The 19,125-nt window shown below is 35.3% G+C and overlaps 1 protein-coding gene and 1 pseudogene across 2 annotated transcripts; one reads left to right on the top strand and one right to left on the bottom strand.

Annotated features, from left to right (window-relative positions):
* Positions 1-522: 522 nt before the first annotated feature.
* On the top strand, positions 523-8,120 carry LOC146953156 (NAD kinase 2, chloroplastic-like). Its single transcript, XM_085708118.1, has 8 exons — positions 523-786; positions 2,627-4,549; positions 4,815-4,936; positions 5,025-5,166; positions 5,622-5,846; positions 6,008-6,082; positions 7,397-7,498; positions 7,692-8,120. The coding sequence occupies exons 1-8, from the start codon at positions 559-561 to the stop codon at positions 7,893-7,895; spliced, it is 3,021 nt and encodes a 1,006-aa protein (XP_085564244.1). The 5' UTR covers positions 523-558; the 3' UTR covers positions 7,896-8,120.
* Positions 8,121-9,515: 1,395 nt separating this feature from the next.
* LOC146953155 (putative receptor-like protein kinase At1g11050 pseudogene) lies at positions 9,516-11,604 on the bottom strand (annotated as a pseudogene). Its single transcript, XR_015008152.1, has one exon. The product of XR_015008152.1 is annotated as a putative receptor-like protein kinase At1g11050 pseudogene (transcript).
* Positions 11,605-19,125: the final 7,521 nt, after the last annotated feature.

Raw genomic sequence — 19,125 nt, 5'->3', positions numbered from 1 at the left:
AAAAAACAGTCAATGACATACATCATGATGGATAAGTTGCACAGAAGTTACAGATGTGGTAAGAATAGCATAAAAATCACAGTAAAAAAATTACCTTAAAATTATATTTGTTGATCATAAATAAAGAAAAATATATTTGTTGATCATAAATAAATATATAGCAATATAGAATATAGATTTGAGAGTGAAATGTTGCGAAAGAATAGGAAAAAAGTGAAGAAATCATAATGAGATTTGTGGTGATAACGTGGACCAATAAGAGAAAGAAAAACATAAATGGATAACAAGAAAGAAAAAACATGCAAAGCCACACAACACAACACGCATATATTACAACCATCACATCAGGAAACTACTTAACGCAAATTTTTGTCAATCAAACCTGACATGTTACCTCCACCACCAAAATTTATTATTATCCCAAACTTTTTTCATTTTCATTATTATTATAGAAGAATCCTTAAACAAAAATAAACAAAAAATACATAGTATAATTAATTAATTTTGATAAGAAAAGAAATTAAAGAAGATCGTTGGTAGGTAGTTTAACTAACTCCAATGGTAGCATGTATCGACATGGCATTCTCCGTAGTTCATTCAACTTCTTCTTATCCATGTTTGTTCTCCAACTCTTCTCCATTCTTCACCAACAATAGGTTCCTGGGCTTGGGCCTGGGCTTTGAGTATCAAAGGAAAGGAAGAAGGATACTAAGGAGACATGTCAAGTTTGTTATCAGTGCACAGCTTTCCAAGTCATTTTCCTTCACCTTCGGGCTTGACTCTCCGGTACACTCTCTTATACTTATAATTTACAGTAATTCTAATATGTTATGTTATTATAGTTTTAACTTTCAAATTGCAAGTGCATTTATAATGTTTAGTTTCTGTCACTTGAAATTCATAGATTATACTTCCTTGTCGAGGAATTTAGTAATAAAAAGAAAATTCTTCTAAGAAATGAAATTTTTAGCTGGTTTGTGTGATCATGATTTGTGATACAAGTTTGTGAAAATCACTTGTGTTATGTTAGGACAGAACTTAGGTGTTGTTTTTGCTATTGATAAATTCTAACATGTTATGTGTCTTTTAAATTTTAATGTTTGGTTTAAATTTAAAATGATTTTGTTTATACTATTAGAACCAACACGAGAATCAAGTAAGCGTAACGGAGATGAGGATATTGCATTGGATGAGTTGTAAGACTAGACAAGATAAGATTAGGAATGATACAATTAGAGAGAAAGTTCGGGTAGCATTTAAGTAGAAAAGATGATAGAAACCAGGCTTAGGTGGTTTGACATGTAGAGAGAAGACATGTAGATGCTATAGTACGAAGAGCAGATCAGATGGAGGAGAGTCAGACCAAAAGAGGTAGATGGCAACCTAGAAAAACTATTACAAAAGATTTAGAGAAATATGATTCAGATAGACCATTATGGCGTAATTCGACCAATGTAGCCAACACCACTTAGTGGGATAATGGGTTGTTGTTGTATTAGATACATTATTCATGTGTTGAGTTTTGATTAGATAACAATTTAATACCCATACTCACATCTATCCTGGGACATGAGTCTAATTCACACATAGCATTCCAATCTAATACCAATTTAAGCTAGCTTAAAGTTTGAGAGTTTCTAAACACATTTATTCATCGAATAACTCGGGAACTGAGCAATGTGGGACTCCAATCAATCTTTAAACAATTTCAGAATCCACCCTCACGCCTAGCACGGGGCATGGGTCCAATTCCCACATTACAATCCTTAACCCGACTCTAATACCATGTTAAATGGGCTAGAATCTCATCCCAAAAGATAATTCAAAGGATGAGGGAGCCCAAACACATTTATACACCAAAAAACCTAGGAACCTGGGCAATGTGAGACTTCAATACAACTTCAATAAAAGCAATGCATAATTTTGTCAAAATTGCAATGTGGTTTCTCAAGACTTGTTGTTGGGTAACTCTCATAGTAGTATGGTTTCTTAATCATGTTTGCACATAGGTGAATTGTTTGTTTTCTTCTTTGCGCATTTTGGTTGCTTTTGTTATTCTTTTAATTCCATTTTTTTGGAATGTGAACTTGACCAATCTTGATGCATGCTATTAGAGATTCATTTGGTCCATTTTATTAGCTGTTTTGCATTATGATTTAGTTGGCATTGCTGGATAATTCTAAACTTGGAGTATCATATTCAACATAAATGAATTTCTCTTGTTAATTTTTGCATGTGTTTTTCAACTTAGGCCCTACTTGGGCAAACAACTTATTTTGCAGCTTATAGCATAAGCGCTTATAGATAAGCTATTTCTATAACACATGATGAAATAAAGTCAAACTATTTTCGTATAATCGATAAGCTCTTTTCATAAGCTATTTTGGAGAGCTTATGAAAATAAGCTGAAAACAACTCATAAGCTATTTTCATGAGTTCTCCCAAATAGTGTCACAAGCGCTTATGTAAGTAGATAAGCTCAAATAAGTCAATCCAGTCCCTTAAATGAATTTCCGTATTTTTATATTTTTTTTTTGTTTATATGCATTGATGAATTAACTCTTGAACTTAATGTCATGGACTAACATTATTCTTTCTAATTTGTATTTGATGTTTCCATTTTTAGAATTTGAATTCCTTCCAATCCCATGATCTATCAAAATTGTCCTGGAGGGGACCAGTTCCGGGTGATATTGCTGAAGTCGAGGCATATTGTAGGATCTTTAGGAACTCCGAAAGGCTTCATTCTGCATTAATGGATGCATTATGCAATCCGTTGACTGGGGAATGTAGCGTCTCGTATGAGGTTTCATCAGATGAGAAACCTCAACTTGAAGATAAAATAGTTTCTGTTCTTGGATGCATGGTATCTCTCGTGAACAAAGGCAGGGACGATGTTCTTACTGGAAGGTCCTCAATTATGAACCCCTTTCTTGACGCAGAGATTAGCGAGATTGAGGATAAGCTCCCTCCACTTGCCGTTTTCAGAAGCGAGATGAAAAGGTGTTCCGAGAGTTTACATGTTGCCCTTCAGAATTATTTAATGCCTGATGATGATCGGAGCTTAAATGTATGGAGGAAACTTCAGAAACTGAAGAATGTCTGCTATGATTCTGGTTTTCCTCGTGGTGAGGCTTATCCCTGTCCTACACTATTTGCTAATTGGTGTCCTGTATATTTTTCTTCTTCTAAAGAAGACACGGAGTCTGAAGAATTAGAAACGGCTTTTTGGACTGGTGGTCAAGTAACAGAAGAAGGACTAACGTGGTTACTAGATAAAGGATATAAAACAATTATAGATATCAGAGCCGAGACTGTAAGAGACAATTTCTATCAAGCGGCCGTGAACGATGCTATTTCATCTGGCAAAATTAATTTAGTAAAAATTCCAGTTGAAGTTATGACTGCACCAACAATGGAACAGGTTGCGAGGTTTGCATCTTATGTTACAGATAGCAGCAAAAGGCCTATCTATCTTCATAGCAAGGAAGGAGTTTGGAGATCATCTGCTATGGTGTCTAGATGGAGGCAGTATATGACTCGCTCTTCGTCACAGAATGTTTCTAGTCCACCAATTACCCCCTTTAACATGTTATCACATTCTACAAATAGCTCGGCAAAACTGCAGCATTCTTCAGCGACTGCAGAAAGATCCTCCCTCGAAAAGGATATTACTTCTTTGCAAGACAATTTCGATGCAACACGCAGTTCTGTTGGAACATCCGACAGAAGTGTCTCTGAAAAGAAGTATGATGAGAAAACACAAGGTAATGCAGCCTTAAATGGAATTTCTCCTGATAAGGAAGGATCTTTTCCAAGTTTTTCCAGCAAGATTAACCCTTTAAAAGCTCAAGTTCCTCCTCCGGATATCTTTTCCAAAAAAGCGATGTCCACATTTTTGGGTAGCAGGAAGATCTCACCTCCCGATTATGTCAATTATCAAATCAAAAGGGCGAAATTCTTACCGCAATTTAAGGACATAGCTATTGGAAGACGTGAAGGAGATGTGGTTGTTTCCAATGGTACTATTGTGGGTCCTGATAGTTTAAATGGATCAGCTCATGTTGATCATCCATCTGGAGAGCCCGAAATTACGGTCGATGACAATCAAAAGTCTGTGAATGGGAATGCTTCTAGTTCTAGTAGGACAACAGTAAACGGATCAAGTCAAGGGGAATTACATTACATGGCTAATGCCGACGTCTCTGCCGTTGTGAATAATAATAATAATGTAACAACTAAATCTCCAAGGGTTGAAAATGGAACAGTCAAGGCTGGGTTAGCTTTACGCGATGAAGAGTTGGGATCCCTTGAAGGCGATATGTGTGCGTCGTCAACGGGAGTTGTAAGGGTGCAGTCAAGAAAGAAAGCCGAGATGTTCTTGGTTCGGACAGATGGATTTTCTTGTACTAGAGAAAAGGTCACGGAATCTTCTTTGGCTTTCACTCATCCTAGCACTCAGCAACAGATGCTTATGTGGAAGTCTACACCAAAGAATGTGCTGTTGTTAAAAAAGCTTGGGGACGAACTATTGGAAGAAGCAAAAATGGTAATGATTTTCTTTGACTCTAATGGTTTAAAAATTTAGAATAGACATGGCACTAGAGTTTCTGTAGTTAATGTATAGGTGCAACTTAATTGCAAAAATATTTTGCATCGAAGATGTGAATATTCATTCATTTGTTTAGTTTTTTTTATTTTATTTTATTTTATTTTTAAAATTCATATTGAAATTACGAGTATTTATTATGAGTATTTTTTTAAATAAATCAACTACATCCATTCTTAATCCAGTTTCTATATCTAATCTGCAGGTTGCTAATTTCCTTCATCACCAAGAGAAAATGAATGTTATTGTGGAACCTGATGTGCATGATGTACTTGCCAGAATTCCAGGTTTTGGATTCGTGCAGACCTTCTATAGCCATGATACAAGGTACTTGAGTTTGAAATTGTAAATTTGTGTGAACTCACTTCACTTCTAAGCACTTTTGTTTACTTATAAAGCTACTCCTTTGATTCAGTGATCTACACGAGAAAATAGATTTTGTGGCTTGCTTGGGGGGAGACGGTGTTATACTGCATGCGTCAAATCTATTCAGAGATGCTGTCCCCCCTATTGTATCATTTAACCTTGGTTCCCTTGGTTTTCTGACTTCTCATAGTGTAAGCTTTTCAAATCATAATTTATTTTAGGCTAAGTTATACCAGCGTCCTTTAACTAAATTTAATGTTTCAAACAGGTCCTTTATATTTTTTTCGTGTCAAGTTAGTCCTTTGTGTTTAACAACGTCAATAATGTTGGACCAAACTTTATTTTTCATCTATGTTACAATAATTGTGGTGCTGAGTGACGAGATATTTTTCACAGTCTATCATTCAATTATCATGTACACAAATTTGTAACAGAGGTGGACTAAAAATGAAGGTTGGTTCAAAGGTGTGAACATTTTTAAAGATAAAAGACTAACTTGACACGAAAAAAGATGAAAGACTTTTTTGAAACTTTAAATGAAGTTAAAGAACCCCTGATGTAGTTGTCTTTATTTTATCATAAAATAATATCTGTAGCTTCAATTCAATGTCATTTGTTTGACTTCTGTTCTGCTCTGCGTATGTAGTTTGACGACTACAGGCAAGACTTAAGACAAGTCATTCACGGAAATACTTCACGAGATGGTGTCTACATTACTCTAAGGATGCGTCTCCGATGTGAAATTTTTCGTAAAGGTAAAGCAATTCCAGGGAAAGTATTTGATATCCTCAATGAGGTGGTTGTTGATCGGGGTTCTAATCCATACCTTTCAAAGATTGAATGCTATGAACATGATCATCTTATAACCAAAGTGAGTGTCAATTTATGTTTTTTAATCCATACCTTCCAAGTATTTGATATGCATGTTTCGTATTCTATGATGAAACAGTTAATTTTGAAATGTCATATCTCAAAACAACTTTATATGATGCAATGCTATACCTTCTATATGACAGATGTCATGTCTTTCAGGTACAAGGTGATGGAGTCATTGTTGGAACTCCTACGGGAAGTACTGCATATTCTACGGCTGCGGGAGGTTCCATGGTAAGCTTTTAATAGAGTTCTATTTACTACTCCGAAAATATTAGATTTATTGATCTTGTATCCATGCCTTGAAATAATTTGGTAACAGTTAGTATAAATTTTCAGTCATTGTTGGAGACACCCCAGTCACTCACCATGTGACTGGGGATGCTATGAATAAGACTTATGGTCTCATGAAAGCTAATTTATCTTTTAAAAAACACAATTATCATTATAATTATTAAGTTTTCGCAACATAAACACCTCTTCAGGATGTTTATGTCTTGCACCTTATTATTAAGAGTTTCATGTTTCTAGTATGAACATGGAAGAGCAATATTAATCCCAAACAAATTTTTAATCTTCCAGCACATCAATTTAACATCTAAATACATATTTTACAGTCCCAAAACAGAATCAAAGTCATTCAAACAGAATTCAAACTGCATATATATGCGATAGGGGCAATGAAGCTTTCTAGCAATATTTGAATTCTCAAATCAACTCCAAATTGCATCAAGTGTTTAAGGGTGAACCTGCGACAGATACAGAAATGTGTTAATGTCATTTTTCATCCAAAAATCATGCTGCAGTTTTACAGAAAAATTCCAAACAGAAATGGGTTCATCTGCTTGACCAAAATCACATAGTATTCAACTGCCATCAGCATTTTTAGGTTCAAGACATATCTAATGGTCACAAAATTTCATCAACATCATTCCAAACAATATCAATTCCGTAAAACAGAAGCACAACTCGAATATCCAGTGGTAATATGCATTATACACAGCCAAATTTACAATTTTTCAAGCACCAAAACTTAATATTTAGCAAGATGACGTTAGAATACTTAGTTGGCCTCCAAGACGTCAACTTTTCCATCAAACATGTTAATAAGCCAAACAAAATAGAGGAGATTAAGGTTCAGGGATTTTTCAAATTATACCGCCCTTTTTTATGTAGCAATTGAAAGGATGACAAAACAAAAGAATAATCCCACATGCATTTTAGAATCATAATTAAATTATTTTGGTATTGATGTGAATGAATGATATGTGTTATTATGAAAGGAAAAGTATTGATTTTAATTTACTAAATTACTAGTTATAGACTCCTCAATCCTAATTCATTACAGAAACAGATGATGTATAAAAAACATGGGTATATGAATAAGGTATTAGTACAATATATGAACTGATGTTTCCTAAAACTGGAATTTGGCATTCCGTCCCTTGATGTTATTATCTAATGAAAATATGAACAGAAGTTGCTTTATACTGCAATTTATCATTTCATTCCTTGATGTTATTATCTGACGACAAAAGCAAACTGCAGGTCCATCCAAACGTTCCGTGCATATTGTTTACCCCAATCTGTCCACATTCACTGTCATTTAGACCAGTCATACTTCCAGATTCTGCTCGATTGGAATTAAAGGTAACGTTAATCATTCTCTTCGTAAAACAAGTCGTATTGGATACTAATATTTCACGCCTTATGATTAGTCTTCTATGCCAGAATATGTTTCCTTCTTGGCAGCATTGATAAATTATATTTTTTATCTAGGCATTTAGTTGAAATTAACATTTTAAGGAAGGTTATGAGATACATGGTGTTTGTTTAATAACAGATTCCAGAAGATGCTAGAAGTAATGCGTGGGTCTCGTTCGATGGAAAAAGAAGACAACAGCTCTCAAGAGGAGACTCAGTCCGAATACATATGAGTGAGCATCCCCTTCCAACTGTTAACAAGTTTGACCAAACGGGTGATTGGTTCCGCAGCTTGATTCGCTGCCTAAATTGGAATGAGAGGCTTGATCAAAAGGCTCTATAAGGCACGTGAAAACGAAGAACAAGACTTGTATAATTACTGTATAGATTACTGAACTAAGAGCAGATAATACTAGCATTATATTGCATTGGCTTCCATTGTAAAGATAGGGTTTGCCAATGGTTTTTCAACATGTTATAATGGCAATATTCAGTTGTATATACAAAAATTTTAAGAAAGCAATAAATTGTTGATATTAGAAGCAGCTTATTGTTCCATCTGAATAAATATTTGGCTGTTTGCTAGTTTTTTTTTAATATTTTTTATCCTTTTTATATACTCAGGAAAACATGAATTCTTTTTCACATAGTGGCTACTGTATTCATCTTGCAGCAATGTGGGAAGAACAACTTGCAATTTTCACTGTGTTAGAGTTTTACATCGGATGAAAATATGCCCCGAAAATGAGGTTATAAGTAGAAGATATCCTCAATTTACATGCTAATTATGTAGGGTTGTGTTAGACGTAATCGAAATTCTAATATGATATTAGAGCCTAAATTGAATGATATATGATCTCATTTTAGAAGTCGGTTTTGTAACAATGTGCGGCAATGTTAGGCTCAATCCTATTGTGCATTACAAACTTTAAAGAATACTAACAAATACCAAGAGTATTGTTTAAAGAATACATAAAAGAGCATTGCTATTTATCTAGAGAGTTTTTATCAAGAATTTATCAAAAAAATGTCTCAACCAATTAAATTTGTTATTTGACGGAAATCAAGAAAGATAATGATGTGTAATTAAAGAAAGGTGTTAGCAAATACACTGTCTTAAAATTTTCTTAATAAATTTTGACACAGTATCTATCATTTCCCTAAAAATAAAATGAAACATATAACTACAAAAGTTATTCCTTTTGATTTAAACAATGCTATAAAGACATTTGTTAGTTTTTTTAATAATAAATGCTAAACGGCTTCAACTTTCTTATCAAATTAAATATTGGATTTTGTCTTGGCCAAGTTGGATTTTTTTTTGGTTACGGCCAAGTTGGATTAATAACTAATATATTCGCAATTCGTTAAAATATATGATTGAAAATTTGGAATCTTAGCTGTACATAATTGAAATATTTAGCAGTTTGTGCTGCTACTACTATTAGAGTATACATTCTTTTTTAGTTGGTCAACTTTTTCAGGCCACTAGAAAGACAAGTTGTCGTTTGCTGTGGCAGCTGTGACTGTAAAGTGTGGACAACTTTTACACGTCTCCAAAGTATCAAAGTAAGTCATATAAAGCAACTAAAATTAGTTTAGTCGCAAAATATATATAATTAAATAAAATAGTTTTACAACTTCATAGCTCTAAATTTTGTTCCCTCTTCTACGTACATACATCATTAAAAAGATAAGTCATAGAGGGGAAAAAAAAACTTACGTGGAGTAAACAATTTATGTCCTAGACTTTTAGTACTCACCTTTCAAGGTAGTTTTTTCTTTAGATAGAAAAATACAAATCATCGTAACTCAGACACATAAATAGAGATGTTAGGGTTCAAACCCCGATCATAACGTTTAGTCTGATAATTTCGACACAAGTTATCTACGAATCATAGAACCACACCAATAGCTACCAGTTAACTACATTATATTGATTCTGTAAAGAAGAAAGTATAAATTGGGTAACAAATCAAATATTTTCTTCCATAATCATATAGGATCACATTACAAAAGTATACAAATAGGAAAAAAATTCCAGGTATCTATGACTACATCACACTAAATTTTGATAACTTGGAAGGTTCATGTGAACCTTCAAAACAATCCTAATTAATCTAATCTAAACACTATTAACTGCACAAACAAATCAAACTAGTTCAATCATTCGAAACTAATTTTGCTAATCATACTTGTAGAATAAGAAGAATTATAATAAGGTGTTGATCTTCCACTTTGCATACCATTCAAAAGAGAAGATTGAAAAGATTCATGACCAAGTGGAACAGGCCTATCAGGTAAATTAGGAATATCAATATCACCTTCTAACATCTTAATTGCTTCAGCAATTGTAGGTCTTAATGCAACCATTGCATGAGCACAAAGAATTCCAACAAGCACAAACCTTTCCATGATTTTCTCTGGCCCTTCATCTTTAACTGCTTGATCAAATATTTCATCAACTTTACCTGATTTTGCAAGTGTCCAAGCCCAATCAGTGATCAAAACAACTGGTGAATTCATTGTATCAAGCACTTTTCTACCACTCATTATCTCAAGTATCACAATGCCAAAACTATAAACATCACTTTTTTCTGTTAGTTGTCCATATAAAGCATACTCAGGTGCTAAATAACCATATGTACCAGCTACTCTTGTTGTGAGATGAGATTGTCCTTCATTACCTTGTTTTGCCAAACCAAAATCAGCAACTTTCGCTTTCATTTTCGAATCCAAAAGTATATTCGTCGCCTTAATATCGCGATGAAAAATCGGCGGTTTGATTTCATAATGCAAATAAGCTAGCCCTTTAGCCACATCAAGTATAATATTCTTCCTTTGTGGCCAAGTAAGCTTATTAGCACCATTAACTGATAATTGGTAGCTTAAACTTCCATTAGGCATATAATCATAAACTAAAAACCTTCTCTTACCTTTTACATTATGACTTACAACACAACAACCTCTTAAAGCAAGAAGATTCCTATGCTTTATTTTGCTAATAATCTCAACTTCATAGATAAACTCTTCATCCCCTCTAGTATCCAAATCAAAAATTTCTTTCACTGCAACCAAAGTTCCATCTGAAAGTGTTCCTTTGTACACAACACCATCACCACCTTGACCAATCATATTCTTCTGTGAAAACTTGTTTGTAGCCTTCTCAAGTTCTGATATATGAAACCATTTAGCTCCTGTATTAGGCAAAACACTGTCTCTAACACTGTTTTCAATTGATCTGTGATAAATATTCTCCTTCCTCATCTTATCCCATTTTCTATACATAATTATAAGCACAAAAGCTAGAACAACACCAACAAGAGCACCTATTAACCCAAAAACAAGTTTCAAAATTTTTCCATTATTTGATGACCCTTTTGATGAAAGTGGCATACCAAGTATACAACCAGCTGTCTCAGGATGTGTAGGACCAAATTTATTCACAACACCAATAGCATATAAAATTGAAAAATAAAAACACTTGGTTGAATTTTTTGGAGCAATAGTACTAAGCTGAGTAGTAACTTTGAAACCAGCATCAGTACAAATACCACAGCTAGTTTCAGAACTCAAATCACCATTACAAGCAGTGTCTAAAGGACTTAAGATACCAACTTTGTCTCTCCATTCTGTGAGGTTTGTGATACCTGCACAGTATGACGTGTTTGTGACAAATTGAGTTGAGTTTTGGAAACAAGTAGGGACTAATTCAGGTTGGATTCTTAAGGAAGAAAGCTTGAGTTGGAAGTCTTGTAAACATGTTGAGGAAGTGTTTTCATCTGGGAGTTGAAATATTGAAGTTTCTTTGAGATGTTTTGCAAGTCCTATGCCAAAGAGACTAAGAAGAGATTGACAACAGTGTTGTGAGTCAATTGGATCTCTGCATGATGATGAGTCCCATGGAAAGGTCTCAACATAGCTGAGATCCATAGGGCATGATGCAGCAGAAGCAGAAGGTGTAGCTATGAAAAGGGTGAAGAGGAGAAGAAGGAACATGGCTTTGTTATCCATTTTTTGGATTTGTGTTGAAGACACAAGCATAGTGGATTGATTTTTTTGAAAGCATTTGAGGCTTATAATAGACATGTTTTTGAGAGAAGAGTTTGTTTTACTAGTCAACCTCGGCATACTATGGTCAAAAGACATGTTTTATAGTATATTAATATTTCATTATAATAAGATAATTAAATGAACATGTGGGCATTCACGGACAAATTGATGTGGTTTCTTTTGTTGGTCTTAGTCAAAATGTTACTATGAATTTTGGTTAACAAAATAATTTAGGTTGTTAAGGGAACCTTCCTATTGAGTTTCAGGGTAATTAGTTAGTGTGATGCAATTTTAACAACTTTATTTCGATGCCTATAAAATATTGGAGAATGCTAACCAGTGTCCTAAGGGTAATGATTAAATATCTAAACTAAATAAGTTTTTATGGAAAAGTTATGCAATCATTACTTTATCAAAAGTAACATTTTATATTTTCAAGACAAAATTTCTATTTGAAGATTCCTTAACCATTACCCTGAGAGTATTGGTTAGCAAGACTCTAAAATATACATTTAATGGTTGATTTCATTGGAAGAGAGACAAGAAAGTAATAAAAAGTTCATTCGTTTGTCTTGCTATGTATAGTGGATACTAAACCTGGATAAAAAGATATGGTTGTGTTAGCCATTCAGTGGTAATGTAAAACATAGTCGAATTTCTATAAGAGAGTTGCTTTTCTGACAAAGAATACTTCCAATTGACATATGAAAATGACCTTAATGCCCCCAGCGGTTGTTAACTGCCGCTGGAAAACACGCCGGTAGTTAACAACCGTTGAGTGCCAGCGGTTGTTAACTACCGCCGAAGCTGAATGTAGCGGTTGTTAACTGCCACTACGTGCTTGCCCATTTTCCAGAAGCTCATTTCCATCTTCCTTATTTTGTGTCTTTCCTAACCAATTTTAACTTTCATTTTCATCTAAATTTTTTATCAAATAACCAATTGAAAATTCTTCTAAAATTTTCATCTAATAATACCTAAACATATTCATCCAATATTTAACAGGAACATGGTAAAATTAAAACGCAAGAAATAATATAAAACGAACGTACGTATATGTCATAAAAATAGGAAAATGTACGGAACATGTCATAATAATACATCATGATCATCATACTCAAAAAATACATAAGTAAATCCTAATACTAATCAGCCCTGCCTAGCCTGCCTCTGCTGCCCCCTGCGCCGCCTGGAAATTTGATAAGTAAGGACAGGTTCAGTAGCACTAACTATCCGCAAGACCTCCTGGACAACCTCCTCTTTGGTCATCTCGCCATGCCTGGCCGCAATATCTCGGGCTATGTGCGCCACATCCCGGACGATCGTCAGTGTGTCAGGCATCTCCCTGGCATGCTCCTCCTAAATCAGCTGCTCGACGTTCGCCGGCCTGGGAGGGGATCCCTCATCAGGTGGGAGAATGCAAGGGTGAGAGACTGTGGCATACCAAGCCATGTAGCCAGGAACATGATGCCATGGTGTCTGACACCCATCTACCCAACCACCTACTAACCATGCCGCAGCGTCCATCAACACAGTAGTCAGCATCTGTGTAGGCACCTGAGGGACAACTGAAGGATGTTTGGGAACGTCCTGGACAAAGGAGAACTGCCTCTTCACCCGCTCAGGCAAATGACGGTACACCCTCTCCTTCCCGCACATGAGCCATCCAGAGTAAGTGTATAGCATCTGAAATGGGTGGACGTCTCTGCGATCACCATAGGTAGAAAACCTGACGTCATCCACCTCCAAGCGATCCAGGACTACGCGGTAATGGTGCACACTCGTATGACCTTTGGTAGTGAGCCATCTCCCAGCACATGGTGTCCGCGGGTCCCAATCCGGGTTACGTCTCCTTGGGTAAGGACCTGATGTAAGTTTTTCCTACATGTCATAACTATGTACACGTGAGTATATATAGGATCGTTTCCACAGGGAGTTACGTTAATCATAAGCATTTTCACAATAGTTCACATTAAAGGTTTGGATATAATTTGTTTGTTTGTAACACTATATCCACAAATGACATAAAAGTAAAAACGAGAGGGGATCGAACTATTTCGCTTGCGGTATAAGATAACGAGCAAGCATAACAGCAGCAATCTCTCGATCGATTAACAGACTCTAGCTTTATAACCAATATTATTACAATCATTTCTACAACATCCTTCGTGTCCAAAGCGACATCGTTATTTCCAAGTTAGCGTTTAAACATTCGTGTCCAAATTCCTTAAACGATAACAAAGTCGATCGAATAACTTAATCGACCGTGTCCAGCCTGATTAAGTATCCGAAAGCATTAAAATCTTGATTAAAAGTAATTATCAAAGGTTTACAAACTTGTCAAGAGTGATATAACATAAGATAGATTGTTATTCTAGTTCTAGATTCAAGAGTTCGTGTCCAAATCATCTTGAATCTCTTTGAAAGCATTAAAAGCAAGAATAACAACAATATTGAATCATTAAGCTAGAACCTTATATATTAAGAGATCAAAAGATTACATAATAGCTTGATTGTTACCTCAATACTACAAAGAAGGTGATAGTTACACATAGACATGTAAACTAATGCAAGGAATGAAGGAAAGATGAAGATTCCATGCCAAGATCCTTGATGTCTCAATGAATCTAGGGTTGAATCTACTCCTTAATCACTTGCTTTGTGTTTCTCTCTTGGAAATAGCTCTAACCTCTCTCTTAGAATGTATAAAAATATCAATGGAATAGTGAATGACCTAAAAGAGAGGTAAGAATGCTATTTATATGGGCCTGTGTTTTTGTACCTACGCTAATAGCGCCATTTACGCTAATAGCGTGGTAGGTCGGCCTATAATCTGGCCAATGGGCTGCTGCCACGTTGGCCTTGCCCTGCTTCTACGCTCCAGCCACGCTAATGGCGTAGCTTTCTGGACTCTTTACGCTAATAGCGTGGCTCACGCTAATGGCGTGTTTCTTCATGGCCTGCTACGCTCCAGGTACGCTATTAGCGTACCTTTCTGGAGTGATTACGCTAATAGCGTGTTCTTCACAAGTGCTCCAGATTCACGCTCCAGGTGCGCCATTGGCGTACCTTTCTGACCTTGGGCTTTTCTTCCTCACGCTAATAGCGTAGGACACGCTAATGGCGTGGCTTCCTTGAATTTTGACTTTTCTTGCTCCTTGCTTGTATTTTCCTGCACAAAAAGGGTAGAATAAGGCTCAAAAGCATAAATGACATATTAACACAATATTTGGAGTTTTCCATAGAGAATCTTGCAAAACAAGTCACTAAAATGCCTAAACTCCTATATGAAATATATCACTTTTAAACACTTATCAGGACCTGACAAATGCTCCAAAATCCATCCCTGCAACAAAATAAATAATAGTCTAACATTATAAATAATAGTCTAACAAAATAAATAATAGTCTAACAAAATAAATTATTCGAGTTAAATATTCAATAAATCTAAAACATTATAAAATAGTCTAACATGATAATATAATTTATAAAATAAATTCATAAAGAAATTAAGATAAATATTACCATCAAAAGAGTCGCAAAGCCAGCCATAGTTCTGTTATTCAAGATAACAGAATCATCCAGATAATCATAGAGGTAGGCTAAGGTCATCCCTCCCCACGACCACTTCCCAATCGCCCCCAAGTCCGCTATGCAATCCACATATATCAAGTCGATGTGTCTGTTCGTTTTGTTAGTGAACAACACACAACCTACAAGATATAAAAGGAAACTCCTCACATAGCACGCCCTCCTCCTGGCTCTCTCCTGCATCTCCTCCCTCGACTGTGGACGCTCAAGCCGTCTAGCCTCAGTCAGGTGCTCCTCATAAACCCGCTTCAGTGCGGGATAACTGATATGACCAGGAGATTCATCTCTAACCTGATCTCTGGCATCAGCATCTGACATGCCCAGCAACCTAGTCATCATATCAATCGATCGGTCCCGATCCATCGACTCATCTTGCTCCAACATGCGGCCGTAAATAGGAATGTGCAGAAGATTATGCACATCGTCCAGAGTGATCGTCATTTCCCCCACAGGTAGATGAAAACTACTCGTCTCCGTGTGCCACCTCTCGCATAGAGCACGTATCATCGCATGGGTCACAGTCGAATACCCAACGTGTATCAAACCAAGGAGGCCAGACCCCTCCACAGGCTCCCAAAACCATCTCAAAGCCTCCTCCGGCTTATCAAGCTCCTTCAACCTCTTCCCTGCGTTTACGCACTTATAACCCGTTTGATCATGCCACATCTGAAATTCAAGTTAAATAAGACATTGTCACTATTTTAAATGATTCAAAAACTTACGCTACATTATATTTAATAAATTAAATCACTTACGCTACATTATATTTAATAAATAAAACACTTACGCAACGTAATTTTAATTAATTAAATCACTTACGCTACGTTATATTAATTAATTAAACAACTTACGCTACCTAATTTTAATTAATTAAATCACTTACACTACGTTATATTAATTAATTAAACAACTTATGCTACGTTATATTAATTAATTAAACAACTTACGCTACGTTATATTAATTAATTAAATCAGTTACGCTACGTTATATTAATTAATTAAACAACTTACGCTACCTAATTTTAATTAATTAAATCACTTACGCTATGTTATATTAATTAATTAAACAACTTACGCTACGTTATATTAATTAATTAAATCACTTACGCTACCTAATATAATTAATTAAAACATTTAAAGAATTTTAAACAATTTAAACACTTACATTATTGTGGTTCACCCAAAGAGGGTTCGCCACATGCCTCGAGTAGTCGGACAACAATGCCAAGGTCTGAAGTCCTCCAGGAAAGGGAGCCTCTCCAGCAGGATAGGGCGGTATCCGCCAAACACGACCACCTCGTCGTGGCTGAGGCTGACGCTCAGGCTCACCCTCGGGAACAACATTCTGTGCCTCCATATAATCTGCCACAACATCCTCTGGCACCCCCTCATCATCTCCCATCTCCTCATCCTGTGTCTCGGCCTCCGGCGGCGGCTGATAAAACATTCTCTCCTCCTCCATCCGATCATATCCAGCAAAACCCTCATCCGCATACCCAGCAAAATCATGCGCTGGTGTCGGATCAACCACCTGGGAGGAGTCATCCACATGTGCCTGTGACTGTGAGCCCTCTCCATGAATCCTCGGGTCCCTGCGCTTCCGAGGCTTAGGGACATACGGGTCATCAACCCTCCTTTCTCTCCGAGCACTAGCGGTACTCGCCTCTTTACCTCTCCGCATCCTATCCTCTCTAATAACCCGCTGCTGCTCATCCGTATCTCTAGCCATATCTGTACAAAACAAATTTTAAAAAACATAAATAAGTTCACAATGTATTTAAGAATACAATGTATCTAAGCATTTACTTAAGGCATTGAACATAGGCGAACATAGGCATTCATACAATGTATTTAAAACTTTTAAGGCATTGAACATAGCAAGTAACATGTAACATATCAAAAAAAAAATTGAATAATGTAACATATCAAAAATGAAACTTAGGCATTCATAAAATTTAATATAACACATTCATCATACTTTATATAACATACCACAATATGTCATACTTAAACTTGCCAAAAAATGTCAAAATCCAAGCTTATAATAATTACAACATATATACATTATAAAATTAAACATATTTGAAAAAAAAATTACACAAAAAAAGCAAGATTTCCTCACTTATGCATTTTATCAAACACCTTATGTGCATTCTAAATTAGGAGCATAAGTAGTGTTACTTGAACATCTAAAGGGCTACATTGTACCTACATTGTCTCTAAACAACAATTACAACATAAACAATCCATCAAACAGTCTAAATCATGCATAATTTTCAATTTTCTAACCTAACCTAAAACTACCTAAAACTAACATTTTGCTCAAAATTATCAAAACTAACACCCTAAACAAACTACATTACATGTAAATAAGAAGAAGAGAACTTACTTGTAATCTAATTGAAGAAATTGGGCTCAAATTCGTGCAATTGAAGTTTGGAGAAATTTGGAAGAGAGTTTGACAGTGTTTGTGTTTCTGGAAAATGAAGAAATGAGGGTTCTGGTGTTGTTTAATCGCAGAACACAGCGGTTGTTAACAACCGCTGACACTCAGCGGTAGTTAACAACCGGCGTGTTTACCAGCGGTTGTTAACTACCGCCAGGGGTATTAATGTCATTTCCATGTGTCAATTGGAAGTATTCCTTGTCAAAAAAGCAACTTTCTTTCTATAATAACGATCAATTATGTAATAATATTAATGTTAGGTCGTTGTTGGGAAGCAAACACACAGTATAACTTAAGAATATTGTCAAATGAGCAAGACTAAAATAAGGGTAGAAACCAACCAATAAATATTAGCTTAGATGGTATGAGAATGTTCCATTAGATGTGTGTCGAGACTAAACGAGATAGGATTATGAATGACAATATTAAAGAGTTGGAGTAGCATCTATTAAAGAAAAGATTGTAGAAACTTGACTTAGGGGGTTTGATCATGCTGAAAGAAATCTTGTAGATTTTGTAATAAAAAGAGTAGATCAAATTAAATGGAGTCAGTCCTCTAAAGGCAAATGAAATCTAAAAAGTTGTAAAAAAAAGACTATTAAAAACCTTGAAATTAACAAGTAATTGAGATTTGATATATCATAAAAGAAGTTATGATGTCATTAGTGGGATAAGACTTGTGATTGTATCTGAACTTTACACACAATGGCAAGGGGACCCAATAAGATAACAAATTTATGTAGTCAATTATTTTAATAAGTTAACAATGCTAAATAGGGTGAAAGTTTTACCACATTGTGGACCATAACAACCGAGTGTCCCCCCTTTGGCTCCACCCATGTGTACATACATATATTATACACACAAATTTTGATGCCAAAATAATTTTTTTCTTAGATCCTTTCAATTTTTTTTCCTTAGATAGATTGATCAAAGACAGACAACGTACATAAGGAGGAGTTACTCCACAACGGTGTGCACTGGTTGAATATCTAGAGACAAATAATGAGAGAGTTATATGACATAAAAATGAATTGTTAAGTAAAAACCTGTTCAGATAATGTCTTGCATAACCACTTTGGTTACATTGATTATTTATCTTTTAATTACATAGGAATGAGTTGCGAAGCCATAATTTATCCAAACAACTACATATCTAACTTGCTACGTCTGTTAAAAATTATGGAATCGTGGAGATAAATATCATAGATATAAGCAAGGTAGAGTGTATATATGTATTCATGAGGTGAAAGCTCAAATGAAAACATAATGAAAGAGTATAGATTGATAAAATGAGTAATAAGTACATGATTGGTCTCATTAATAGACCTCTATGACACTAATTGAAGTGGTTAACTAAGTATAACCACCTAACTAACACTTAATCAATTTTAACCAACTCTACGTATCTTCCAACTATTTTAACAACATCATCAAAATTTAAGCCCAAATAATTAGATCTAAAAATGATGGGCTAAAATCT

This window comes from Medicago sativa, chromosome 1 (genome assembly GCF_051527215.1).
Source record: "Medicago sativa cultivar Bolivia chromosome 1, Bolivia_mono, whole genome shotgun sequence".
Lineage (NCBI taxonomy): Eukaryota > Viridiplantae > Streptophyta > Magnoliopsida > Fabales > Fabaceae > Medicago > Medicago sativa.
The sequence above is the reverse complement of the archived record's forward strand: the minus strand, read 5'-3'. Positions and strand labels throughout refer to the sequence as shown.